Raw genomic sequence first — 13,397 nt, 5'->3', positions numbered from 1 at the left:
TCACAATCACATAGCCTCAATTGGGGTTGGGGTTTACAATCTGCACAGTGAATGACATCCTCTGTCCTTAGACCCACAATTCTAAACTTGCCACATTGAGAAAATGACCCTTTTAACAGGGGGAAATAAAAATGGAGGAAACCTCAGGAAGAGCCACAGAAGAGGGATCCCTCTCCCAGATCGGACAGACATGCAAAAGATGTTGCATGTACAGAACAGAACAACAAAATCACAGTTTACAAGCTGCATTGCCAGAATATTTTCATACACATTATATAGAATATTTAGTGTCTGGCCGAGGCATCACCAGGGGGTCTGAGCCACACATCCTCCTCCCCACCATGGTGACCCAGAAAGCTTAAAAATACAAGTTTCAATTTGACACTTAGTCAACCAAGTCATAGGATAGCAGTAGCTGAAAGAATATATTAATCAGTGCACGTTATCATCCACCCATTCGTAATTATAAAATTGGTGTTGGTTTGTTGAGATACAGGTAGGTCGCAAGAGATTGTGCAACAAGATGACACAATCAAACGAGCATCTGTCAAACCTGGTGAAATGATAAAGGTGAAAAAACAATGTAAAAAACACTTTGGAAATATGTAACCTCAGGTTGGTTCATGTGTTAATATCAGAAAATGGCAACATTTTAGAGAATTTCCAATTTTTTGCATTACACTCATTTACAATCTTTTTTTTATGCGCTTGCTTGAAAATGCTCATAGAAACTGACTGATGGAGCCCCACCTAGTGGGTGAAAGAAGAAGTAAAACAAAAGCAACAAGATCTAAGTCAGAGGAGCAGATGGAGTTTTTTTAAAATGGGGAGCAAAATATATTACCATATATTACCTATCACCAATACCTTATATTGCATTTGATATGCAATTATTTAAATATTTTATAAGTAAACACACAATCACAGAAACCCATGCACACTTACTCTATGCATATACACGCTGTCCCAGAATAATTAATTCTTCTTCTGTTCTGGTTCCACAGATAGCCCTTGTTTGAAAAAGTACCAGTCTGCCCCAGATAGTCAGTGATATGATTGGTCACTGCCAATTTGTTTCAAGTATTGTAATTGCGTTGCTGCTTCAGAGACTTTTGTAATTTCCCTTTCTATATTTGAGTTCCATTAATGTATCATCACATGTGTTAGGCAATTAAATATATTTTCATTTCAATTCCATTTTTTTTTTTTCAGCCCACACTTCTGGAATGTGCTCCGTCTTATGTTAGTCACATTATCAGTGCAGAGACAGATCCTCAAGTCACTGTGACTGAATTGAATGGTGATCTGTTACAGTAGTTTGGCTGTTGAAAATCAGTGTGGAGTAGCCAAAAAACATACTATTACTTTTCATAAAGACACAAGTAGTGGTAAAATTTGTAATCAGTATAACTACTTGAGTATGAATACTAATTAAAAACTCACTTGAGTAGAGAGAGTTGTAAATAAAGAGGAAGAAGACAAACACTGGGACACTTTTTCCCAAGTCGTATTTGCTGTGGAGCTAACTGGAGTAGTTTCAACCACAGATGGTCTTCATCACGTGAAGAAGTAAACAGACACCTGTATTTATTTGTGACACAATAACAAATCATCATCTCTTGATTAGATGATTGGCCGCATTTACCCCACAGCAATATTCCCAGTCCGTGTCTCTCAGCATGATCACAAAATAGTACATTAATATACACCATTATAAATACAGTTTCTTGTATAATAGTCAAAAAGTGAATATAAAGATTGTCCACATGTTACAAATTTCCAGTACACATATCCAGGTCTATCCAATCACATGAAGACAATAAGACAACAAAAGTGGTGAATTAGGAGAAAATGCTGTGCAGATGTTTAATCATTGTATATTAAAAGCAGGTGTGTTGACTTCGTTTCTTAGACCTGAACAAGACCACCTGTGGTTAAAACGTTATATCACTCGTGTCCACAGTTGTGTGCAAAATGTGGGCTATATTGTTCTGTTTTTCATCAGGTTACACCAGTAAGCATGACTAGTGTGGCACTAGGCACTCAGATACCATTAGCTTGGATAATTAGATTAGGACAGAAAGCAGGAACAGTTGCAGTACTTTTGAACCATCATATACTGTGTGTATATATATTATAAGAATTATGGCCACAACATACACTATATTACCAAAAGTATTCGCTCACCTGCCTTTACTCATTCTATGAACTGAAGTGCCATCCCATTCCTAACTCATAGAATTCAATATGATGTCGGTCCACCTTTTGCAGCTATTACAGCTTCAACTCTTCTGGGAAGACTGTCCACAAGGTTGAGGAGAGTGTTTATAGGAATTTTTGACCATTCTTCCAAAAGCGCATTGGTGAGGTCACACACTGATGTTGGTCGAGAAGGCCTGGCTCTCAGTCTCCGCTCTAATTCATCCCAAAGGTGTTCTATCGGGTTCAGGTCAGGACTCTGTGCAGGCCAGTCAAGTTCATCCACACCAGACTCTGTCATCCACGTCTTTATGGACCTTGCTTTGTGCACTGGTGCACAGTCATGTTGGAAGAGGAAGGGGCCCGCTCCAAACTGTTCCCACAAGGTTGGGAGCATGGAATTGTCCAAAATGTTTTGGTATCCTGAAGCATTCAATGTTCCTTTCACTGGAACTAAGGGGCCAAGCCCAGCTCCTGAAAAACAACCCCATACCATAATTCCTCCTCCACCAAATTTCACAGTTGGCACAATGCAATCTGAAATGTACCGTTCTCCTGGCAACCTCCAAACCCAGACTCGTCCATCAGATTGCCAGATGGAAAAGCGTGATTCATCACTCCAGAGAACGCGTCTCCACTGCTCTAGAGGCCAGTGACGGCGTGCTTTACACCATTGCATCCGACGCCTTGCATTGCACTTGGTGATGTGTGGCTTGGCTGCAGCTGCTCGGCCATGGAAACCCATTCCATGAAGCTCTCTGCGTACTGTACTTGGGCTAATCTGAAGGTCACATGAAGTTTGTAGCTCTCTAGCAATTGACTGTGCAGAAAGTCGGCGACCTCTTTGCACTATGCGCTTCAGCATCCGCTGACCCCTCTCCGTCACTTTACGTGGCCTACCACTTCGTGGCTGAGTTGCTGTTGTTCCCAAACGCTTCCATTTTGTTATAATAGAGCTGACAGTTGACTGTGGAATATTTAGGAGCGAGGAAATTTCACGACTGGATTTGTTGCACAAGTGGCATCCTATGACAGTTCCACGCTGGAATTCACTGAGCTCCTGAGAGCGGCCCATTCTTTCACAAATGTCTTGTTTCACAGTCTGCATGCCTGAGTGCTTGAATTTATACACCTGGGGCCAGGCCAAGTGATTAGAACACCTGATTCTGATCATTTGAATGGGTGAGCGAATACTTTTGGTAATATAGTGTACATACATACCCTGTCGGCGATAGGTTCTCTGATTTTCTACCAACTAGGGGTCCACTGGTATTGCTTTTTCAGGGCTTATACTGATGCCAAATATTAGAAATCGTGGAGACTGAAAACCAACATTTGTGACCGATATTCATTTGCAGTCAAAATGAAAATCTTCGGACAACCACTAATAGAATCATCAGTACAATGTACTGTGCAGATACTTCACTTTGATAATTTTAGTTACTAGTTACTTTGCATTCACATGGTTCAGTGTTTATAGGCTATTCATTTTGATGTGTTAAAAACCACATATTGTTGTGGGCAGGACATTGTTTGAGAGAGCATCAGAGCCAAAATAGATCACATACATTTTTAAATTAGTTTATGTTTTCAGCAATCCAACAAAAAAAATTAACAGAAAAAAATTCTGAATATCAGCCCGGATATCTCAGCCATATTAGCCAGTCTGATAATCACTTATTAAAGAATATACATGCATTTATTCAAATAACCAACATTAACCCTAATACTTCAGTGATTTTATGCCACCAATGTTCATCATTGTTTTCACAGTGTGAAAATAAAGTGTATTTCCTTTTGAAGTATGGCTGTTGTTGTCAACCATAGTAATCTCAGTGATACAGTTATATAACATTAGTTGGAAGAACCTGCAGCAATAGCAATTAGTAATATCCTTTAAAATGGGAAACACTGAGCAAAGTGTAGCACAAATGTAAAAATCTTTCACAAGCTGAGACAAGGGGTGCTGGATAGACTGCAGAACAAAAGGATGATCACTTGACTGTGTCTCACGGTGACATATAGACCTAATTAATGAGCAGTTTATATGAATGTGAACATGAGATTTGCATTTGATCAGCTGCCCTACTTTCTGCTGTAGAAACTGGACCTACGGGCAGAACAGTGATGTCTGCTTATCATGAGACATCATCAGAACTCATTTTATTAAAAGGAGGATTGTAACTAAGATAGTGGCAAATGTGTAAATATTTAGGGTTATATTATGCCTTGAAAAATAAGATGTATTTAGTGCCTGAGCTAAACCAACCCCCATTCTGTTTATGATCTTTCGCTCAGTGGTAGATGTTTGTTTCTGTCTGTTGCAACAGCTACAGCGGTTCATGACATTACTAAGATATTTATCACACTGGAATCTAAAAGCAGACAGACTGATGATAAGTACGCTCATGGCTGGGTTTCATTTCTCTGATTTAAAAATCATCACAGGACGTGCGCACACGCCTCTCTGTGCATTCATGATGTTATTTATGACAGAGATCTCCTGCAGACATCAACTATTTTTGACAGACTGGTTGTCGTGTGTTTTTTTTTCCTTTGTTGTCCTTCTTGAAAGCGCGACAGCGACTTGCCAATGAAGCGCTGAATTTATAACCGGCAATGAAAACTTACTTCACCCAAGATGCTTCACCCAAAAACCTTTCTCATCTTTCCTGTCTGTTTGCTTTGCTTATTCGACAGTCTACAGATTCAGTTGAATTTCCCAGTATTATTTTTGCATCGTGGCGCTTCTCTATAAAGTTCTCATGATAACTCATGAGACAGAGCCTCTGCCCAAGGATGGCAGTGCTATCAATGCAGTCCTTCACCTCAAATATTTGCAACCTTTACTTTATACATAAGCTTTTATGTAAAGCATTCCACATCTTGTGACCACTTGAAAGATGTTCCAGTCCTACAAACCACAATTATGTAAATACCATGTGGTACGAGAAACCACAGCAAAGTGGCCAAGTGCGTTTAGTCAGCTGAGAAAACGTGTTTCGGGTTTCCTGTTTTCTCATTTCCTTAAACCGCTGACACAGTACCACATTCACAGAAATGTCCAGCCTCGTCGGCAGTGCCTCATCAAATGCACAGCTAGTGATCCCGACATGAGGTTTTCATATACATGACAGCTAATTAATGTCAATGCTCGAAAACTGAAGGAATGTGAGGAGTGTGATGCATACGAATGACGGGGCAGACGAGTGGGTGAGGGGGTCAACCAACATTAAAAGGCTTATGAGTGAGTACAACATACAGCAGTGGGCAGTTTCACAGGGAACAGGAAGCAAAAATGATCTCCTCTAAGAACAGTTAATTGTTCTATCCGAGGCCATTTGCTTTGAATGATGACCAACAAAGGATCATCATTTACCTTACTTCTATCTTGCAGCTAACCATTAAGGATCATGGTCAGGTAATGGGCATGCTGGAACACTGATTTATTATTGATGCAGAGCAGCATGGGGTACAGGAATAAGATCAAAGCCTGCAGAGACTTTGCTCTGTGTGTTCGCAACCAGCATTGTTGCCTCATAGAGCTTACAGGCAGTAGCTCAGTTAACTCTGTGAAGAGAGGAGATGTAACAGCTTAGTCTCTATATAAAAGAGCAGCAAAGTAGTCTCCTCAGCATGCCAATTGGCCTGTTTGTAATCCATTCCAAAAGCATTGCTGTTAGTCACTACATGAATGCTTATGCAAAGAGACAAGGGGAAGGAAGTGGCTGGCCCTAACAAAAGATGCTCACTTGGATGAGAGAGGACTGATCGATAGAGCCTTGAGAGAGCTATCAATCAGAACCCCGGCCTAGTAAATTATGGTTTTATTAGTATTGAGCTGGCCACTGCTGGGAGAGACCTTAAAACATTGAGACACTGGCCCCCATCAGAAGCAAGAGAAGGGAGGGAAATCTGTTAGACCCCCCCAGCCCCCAGCCCCAGACTTAATATGGAGTGATTGAAGTCTAATTAGGTCATGACATGTAGGAACGATTGCTCCCCAGTTTTTTATAGCAAATAACAGAGATTCATAGAAAGCGGATGAAGCAAGGGCACTGGGCAGTGCACCCTGGGAAATGCAGTTTGCAATGAGGCAGTGACTAAATTGGAGAAAGTAGCTCACAGAGCAGCATAAATGCAATTCCGGCACTGCTGGGTCCTCATTCCCAGCCAGCTCTCTGAGGACTAACTCATTTAGGAGCGGCAAGGGAAACTCAATAGGACCAATTGAGAAAATAATATATTGAATCTGGTGGTTGAGTGGGCTGCTTGGGCATGGTGGACAACTGCAAAGGTGAAGTGTGTGCTTTAGTGCCTCAAGACCCAAGTGTTGTTAGGCAACATCCACAGTTGTATGTGAATACATTTACACACAGTCCTTTCACTTTCACAGCATTGTACATGTGGTGTTCAGCTATTGGCTGTATATAATATTATTGCACAAAAAAAATACAGTTATTGTCTTCAGTTGAAGAAACGGCAGTGATGGAGGAGTTGCACCTGACCAGGAGATATTCACACACACCATGCTGGAGCCTTCTTATTTCCCATTTGATAGAGGATGTTGTGAATTGGAAGTTTCCCTAAGAACTCCGAAAAGACCTGGGCAACCACTTCGGGAAGCACTGGCATTAGATGAGGCTCTAGGTGGATGTGAGAAGCTAATGAAAGTGTGGTATCTAGCCAGCGGAAGGGTGAGTTGTGCCCAGGGCAGGATGCAGCAGCTTAAGGATTGTAATTACAGCATTATGATGGAGGTTGACTGGATTAGAGCCATGGCAACAGGCTGAGACCAGGATAGAAGGCCAAAAAATGGCCATGGACTAGACATTATTAGCCTTAGTTGACAGCTCAAGACCAGCACTGTCAACACACTGCTTCTTCTCATTCACTATTCTCAGAACTCAAGGTCAGGCAGATGCTGGCACACAGGGAGAGAAAAAACATTTTAACATTTTATTAGTCTGCATTCATACAAACACAAGCCCCATTCACACTGCATTTCCAGTGCGGGGATCATGCTCTGATACTCCATCTCACTATCTGCGTCAAAGTTACAGATGTAGGTGCAGATACTTGGTTCAGTGTGAGCAAAGGTGGCAAGGCAAACCTTCGTTTGCAGTGATAATTGCTCTGTCATGTCCTTGTGTGAAAAGGGCTAATGTGTGAGGGAAGCATCTGAGTGTGTGAGTGCAAACATGTATTCATGCGCATGTGCGTCTGTGTTTATGTAGCCCTTTTCACACAGAGACTCCGCAATATCATCGCAACAAAGGCTCACCATTACGCTGCCTTTGTTTGTTCACACTCAACCAAGTTTTTTTGCTCTAAATAATGTCACATTGTCACAACCGTTCAACTGTAGGAGCTGACAGATGCTGTTCTTCAGGCAGAAATGTCATGAAGAGTCGGTAGGATGTACAGGATGACAGAGGCTTTTCCATGTATGGATGCGGTATGTTTTTACTCATATAAATTGCCAAAGACACTACTGGTCACCACATCACTGTTGCGAGGGGGAATATCATCACATGATTCCCGCGCTGAAAGGGCAGTGTGAATGAGGCTATAGACAAACAAAAGCATTACCTTAAACACACAAACACACAGGCATGCTCAGTCAGTCCAGTGGGAGCTGAGCAGCAGATGATCTTGACTGGGCTCAGTGTAAATCACAGTGCTCGGCTCTCTCCCTCAGTCAACAGGATAATCCACTCTGAAAATGACTAGATTAAGACAGATTAAACACATGATGAGGTGATGAGAACCAGTGGTAAGAAAGCACAAAAATCCCAACAAAGACACTGATAATCTGAAAGAGCCTTGACCAACGTGCTGCTGCTCTTGTTAACACTGTGATATACCTTAAAGATCTTAATTTGTCTTATGCCTATGTCCTGATGACTGGTGCCTTTGGCATTATGTCTTCCAGTTGTCCTTCTGTTCATCCCATGCAATATCTCCGGGACACCTGAAAGGAATTTCTTCAAATTTGGCCCAAACTATCACTTGGTCTCAGCAATGAGCTAATTAGAACTGGGTGGTCAAAGGTCAAGGTCAATTTGACCCCACAAAACAAGTTTTTGGCCACCACTTGAGAATTCACATGCTAAATATGACAACTTGTTCACACTGATGAGTAATAAGATGAATAATTAATTGATGACAGTTAATATCCAAAAGGTGAAAAGGCAACTTCACTGTGACATCATAATGGCCGATGGCTAACTTTCCTAGCCATTAGTCAACCGCATAACTCCGGAACAATATTTCACATTTCGACTTGGTGACAATAATCTTGTCTGCTCACCTTGCAACATCTATATTTGAAGTGCCACAGTCAGTGGTTTGATATCTTATACTGACATTGAGCTTCTGGTGATTGTCATTCCCCCATTTGACAAGGCTCTGTATCAGTCCTCTGTACTCCGCTGTGAAAATAGTCTTTAAATTGAATGTCTTCAAACTGCTTGGTGGAGACTTACAACTGTGAGGATGTAATTCTAGTTTGCTGATATTTTGGCACATTTCTTTTTTTCCAATTGTGATGATTGATACTCTCCAATTTCCTTATTTTATCAACCTGCTGCCTCTGCGGCAAAATGCCCCTGTCTCGTTTCATCACAAGATATTTCCTACTACTACTACTACTAATAATAATGATGATGATGATAATAATAATAATAATAATAATAATAATAATAATAATAATAATAATAATAGTGATGATAATAATAATAGTGATGATAATATGAAGCGACAGCAGAGGGTGCAGATTTTACATAAAATGAGCCAGCTTGTCATGCAGAAGTCAGTAAACCTTCACAAGTCAGCAAACATGCATAGTGTGCTAAAGCATTAGCATGCGGGGAAGCAAACTTAATTAATACTGGATACACAAAAATTAAATTGCTACCATTTTGCCTCTGTGTCAACTTGATTCCAAAGTCTATTTGCCATAGAAGCCAATGAATACTTTTAAAATGAGCCTGTTCAGCTCTGAGGGATACATAGAGACAGTGACAGCGTTGTCTTTCTCAGATCCATTGCTCTTGACACATTCTATACATACTTTTCATATCATTTGGTTCTCAACTGCTTCCTCTCTGTTTCACCGTGTCCACTCATTTCCCTACCTCCTCCCTAAAACCCTCCATCTTACTTCTTCCCTGCTCATGACAAGTGACAAGTCTCTAGATCTGAATCAGATTAAAATGTGCAGAGAGGGGTTGAGTAAAAGAGAGAGAAAGTGAGTAAAATAAATCTTCATTTCGACAATTTGAACCCTATTGAGTCTGAATCATCCGGGGACATGCTTTTTATTATAAGGCTCGCAGTGGCTATGGCTCTGATTGTAATTGCGTTGACCTAGCCCCCAATTTCACACACACACTCACACACACACACACACACACACACACACACACACACACACACACACACGGCTTCTCCTCACAACCCGCTCTTATCAATTCCCTGTTGCGATAAAGTCCTGCACTCTCAACCTCATTAAACCTCTCATTTATATTAAATAGCCGATAAGTCCCTCCGCCCCGGTATGCATCTCCCAGGGCACGCTACTCCCACGAGAAGGCGACTTGGCAGCACGCACAATCCCCTGTTTTTCTCGTTACTCCTTCCATTTATTTACCAAATACTTCCCGCCACCTCCTCTTCGTCTTCTCCCCTCCTCTTCCTCCTGCTCCCCTGTCCTTCTGCTGCAGTTGTTGTCTGATCTTTTACTCTTGGCCAGGAGCCAGCAGAGTGTTGTGAGACATCAATATTAGCCAGGGCCTTCTGGTTTAAAGCATGCTTGAGGTACAGAGTTGAACTGTGCAGACTATCTAGCTGCAAGGGAGCTATCTGTAATAGGTCCTGTACAGGGAGTTCAGTGCATTCCCGTGGCAACCCACAGGCTGCTATGAAGCATTGTGGGAAATAAAGCCACTCTCTGCACGTGGAAGTGAATTTTTTCCCCTTACTCTTACTGTGGCAGCTTCATTGTCTAAAAATACCACATTTGAAAGACTATTGGCTGCTGCAGACTGGACACAGTATCTGGGCCCAGTGGTCCCAGACCCAAAGCCTAACCGCTAACTGTGTCCCCTGTCAAGACTGACACATGCACTGAGTGTACAGTGGGCTCAATAACCAGCAGTGCGGCATATCGACCACATGGCAAATGTCACTGGTCCATTTACTGGGGATCATTGTTAGAGGCAGCTGTCTATTGGCCTATAAGAAATCCATGGAGCTCTATCCAGCTCTGACTACTACAGGAGCCGTTTCACACTGCTGAGCCAGAAAATACCGATGTAAGCCAAGATCGACATTGAGGCCTGATTCCATGTTTCTGGAGTATTGACAGCGTCCCATTGGGGGCCGCTTTATGCAGGCCTATTTTTTTCGTTTGTGCGTGAATTTAACTTTTTTTGCAGTTGCAGTTTTTTTGCAGTTTGTGTGCAATAAATTGTCCAGTGTATTCTGGTGAGTAGATCAAGAGCAATGGTGGTAAACTTCTATCAGTCTGAATTGGGGTTAGGGTTATTAATGAAGTTATTAGTTGTTAATTAACTTATTAATGTTTGTATTTCAAGATAATGCTGTGAAATGTTAATGTGACTGGTAGTAGCTGTTAAAGAAGATAGTAGCAGTATCAGTTTAGGCTAGACTTTTCATTTAATGGCAGTAGAGAAGTCTGTACCAGAATGAGAATTGGTGCATCCATCACTGACACACCACTGTGGAGACATGCACAGTTGAGAGACACAGAAACAGATTTTCTTTGTTTTATATAATGTTTTTATTCAAATCTGTCAGTTAAAAATATTACTTTGATTTAAATGTTTGTGGGGAAAAAAAAACTAATTTGCCCTTTAAGGGAAATAATTAATATACAATTTATCAGACTAAATGGAAAGTTGAATTGGCACTGTACCTATTTGTAAGCCCCATTCCTACTCCTCATCTCTTTTCCGGTCTCTGTAGGCCCCTGGCAGTCCTCCGGTATTAGACCATCCTGTGAACTCTCTACTGGACAACCATGAGCGGCGGATTTCCCACTCCCTATATGAAACCATAGAAGGCTTGGACAACAGCTCCACATTGCTGCCTAATATGACTGGACGCATTGGTGAGTCAAATAACGCTGAGGTTCTCTTACTCTCCCTTTCAGCACCTAGGTGTCTCTTTTTTTTTTAGACAAAGTGACACCACAAATTGGATTTCTTTTGGCCGGTCACTCCCCATTCACATTGATAGGAAGTGTGGTTGACCTGCTAACCCCACGCCCATTGGATATACTTTTCCCTTGAATTGCTGCTGTCTGTATATTGACATTCCCTGATCAATTTTAACATCCACCCCCCCTTTCTGAGGTGTCTCCTCATCACCTTCAAAGCCTCATCCAGCCTCATCGCACTGCACCCCAAGGTACACCCAGACACTATTCAAACCTCTCAGGGATTAACGTCATCCACAATCCTCCCTGCCTTCACTCCGCTCCTGACTGACTTCACTCAGGTCAATTCCCATTCTACCCAGCTGACATCAGTGGGCTAAGATCTCATCTCTTCAGGTGTATTAGAATTGGCAATTCAATCCTCTGCCAGTCGCTGCTGTCATCTGAGCATCGACAGACCTCTCACATATGCATACAGACAGAAGGCGAAGGCGATTGCACCAGTGTAGGGGAGGGTGCGTTTGTGGGGGAATGCAGTGCAGTCACATGTATCCACGCACACAACCGGTTTTTGTTCATTTTTAAATCTTCTTTCCCATCCACATGCGATTGTTTTCTCTCCATCCTTTCTTCTTTTGTCGTTTGTATCTGATTTGTCTCTGTCTTACCCTTGTTTCCCCCTTGTGTTTCTCCTTTCACCTCGTTTCTCTCTCCGCTGATAAACCCCCTCCTCACCGTTGACTCTTTCAGCTCCCGCCCCACCATCACCCTTCCATCCTCCTCTGCTCAGATGGAGTGAATTTGTAATCTGTCAACGATCTACAGTTTCTCCCTCTCTGCCCTTCTCCCCATCCGTTCTCCTGTTTCTCTCCTATTCCCTCCCCACCATCTCCCCCTGAGCGGTGCCACTCTGCCACTGATCACAGAAGATCAGAGGCTGTGTCAGAGGCATCTGATGGTTAATTAAGCTTCCAGATCAATAGGGCTTGCCCCTGACACTCTCTCTCCCCCTCTGTCTTCTCTCTCTCCCCTTCTCATTTTCAGTCTCTCGTTGTGTCTTTCTCCTCCACCCCAAATAATAATGATCTGAAAATGGGTGGGTTTTCCTCTCAGTTTGGCTTATTTATTCAACTGGCTTCTCCAATGCAGGCATTCCAGAATGCTACTGTGATCATAAGCGGCAACTGTGGGCGCACTGATGGAAAAGTTTCTTGCCATTGAAACTTCAAGGGCACCCAGCACTCATCTCATCCTGCAGAGTGGGAGTCAAATGAGCCAAGTGGAAAAGTTTTAGGGGAGGGGGTGGAGTGGGTGCTAAAGCAGCAACTTATCACAGCCGAAGCTCGGCGGAGTCCCGGAGTCTCAGATCTTTGACTCGGCTTGTCTCGCGGCAAAAAGAAAAATGTCAGTTCCTTTCTTCCCTGTCTTGAGGCTGTCTCTGACTCGTGCCCTCATTAACCCATGCCTACATTCTGTGACAGGTCTTCAACTTTTTAAACTGACACACTTCTGTTTAGATTTCTGCTGCAGTCAGAGTCAAGTTTATAAAATGCAGTATCTGCGAAGTAGATGAAGGAATTTGGTCAGTCAAATGTGTTGTTTCTGCAATTTCTGGATGTCTGATCCTTCTTTTCTCCCTTTGACACTTCAATTTACTGATGCAGGCAATGTATTTTGTTTGGTCCTTAAAATGCATTCAAGCACAGTTAGTGTATTGGAAAAACTGGAAAAAGACAGTACTGTCTCTCCATCCTCCATGTGTCCACAAGCAAGTGGCAATGACCTTGCATCTCACAGACTACACAGAACTAAGATGTGGTTAACCTTGATCAAATGTCTCAAAAATGACTTTGAAAGCAAACAGCATCAGTATTCATGATATTCATCTCACATGTGCATTGTTTGTTTTTTTCCCCCTTTCCATTTCTGAATTTAACCAAAATGTCAGTGTACTGCATCTACCCACTTCAGTTTGGGATAAGGCAATAAATAAGCAGAAATTGACACATTATAA

General features: G+C 42.1%; 1 protein-coding gene across 5 annotated transcripts in view; it reads left to right on the top strand.

The window, feature by feature from the left end:
* Positions 1-13,397, top strand: part of LOC119008605 (partitioning defective 3 homolog) — a 377,798-nt gene that overhangs the window by 224,372 nt on the left and 140,029 nt on the right. For all 5 annotated transcript variants that reach the window (XM_037079110.1, XM_037079112.1, XM_037079111.1 and 2 more), the window contains one exon: positions 11,191-11,335. In XM_037079110.1, coding sequence (XP_036935005.1) covers positions 11,191-11,335 — 145 coding nt within the window. The remainder of the gene's footprint in view (positions 1-11,190; positions 11,336-13,397) is intronic.

This window comes from Acanthopagrus latus, chromosome 19 (assembly GCF_904848185.1).
Source record: "Acanthopagrus latus isolate v.2019 chromosome 19, fAcaLat1.1, whole genome shotgun sequence".
Lineage (NCBI taxonomy): Eukaryota > Metazoa > Chordata > Actinopteri > Spariformes > Sparidae > Acanthopagrus > Acanthopagrus latus.
Note: the sequence above shows the minus strand (reverse complement) of the source record. Positions and strands in the feature narration are given on the sequence as shown.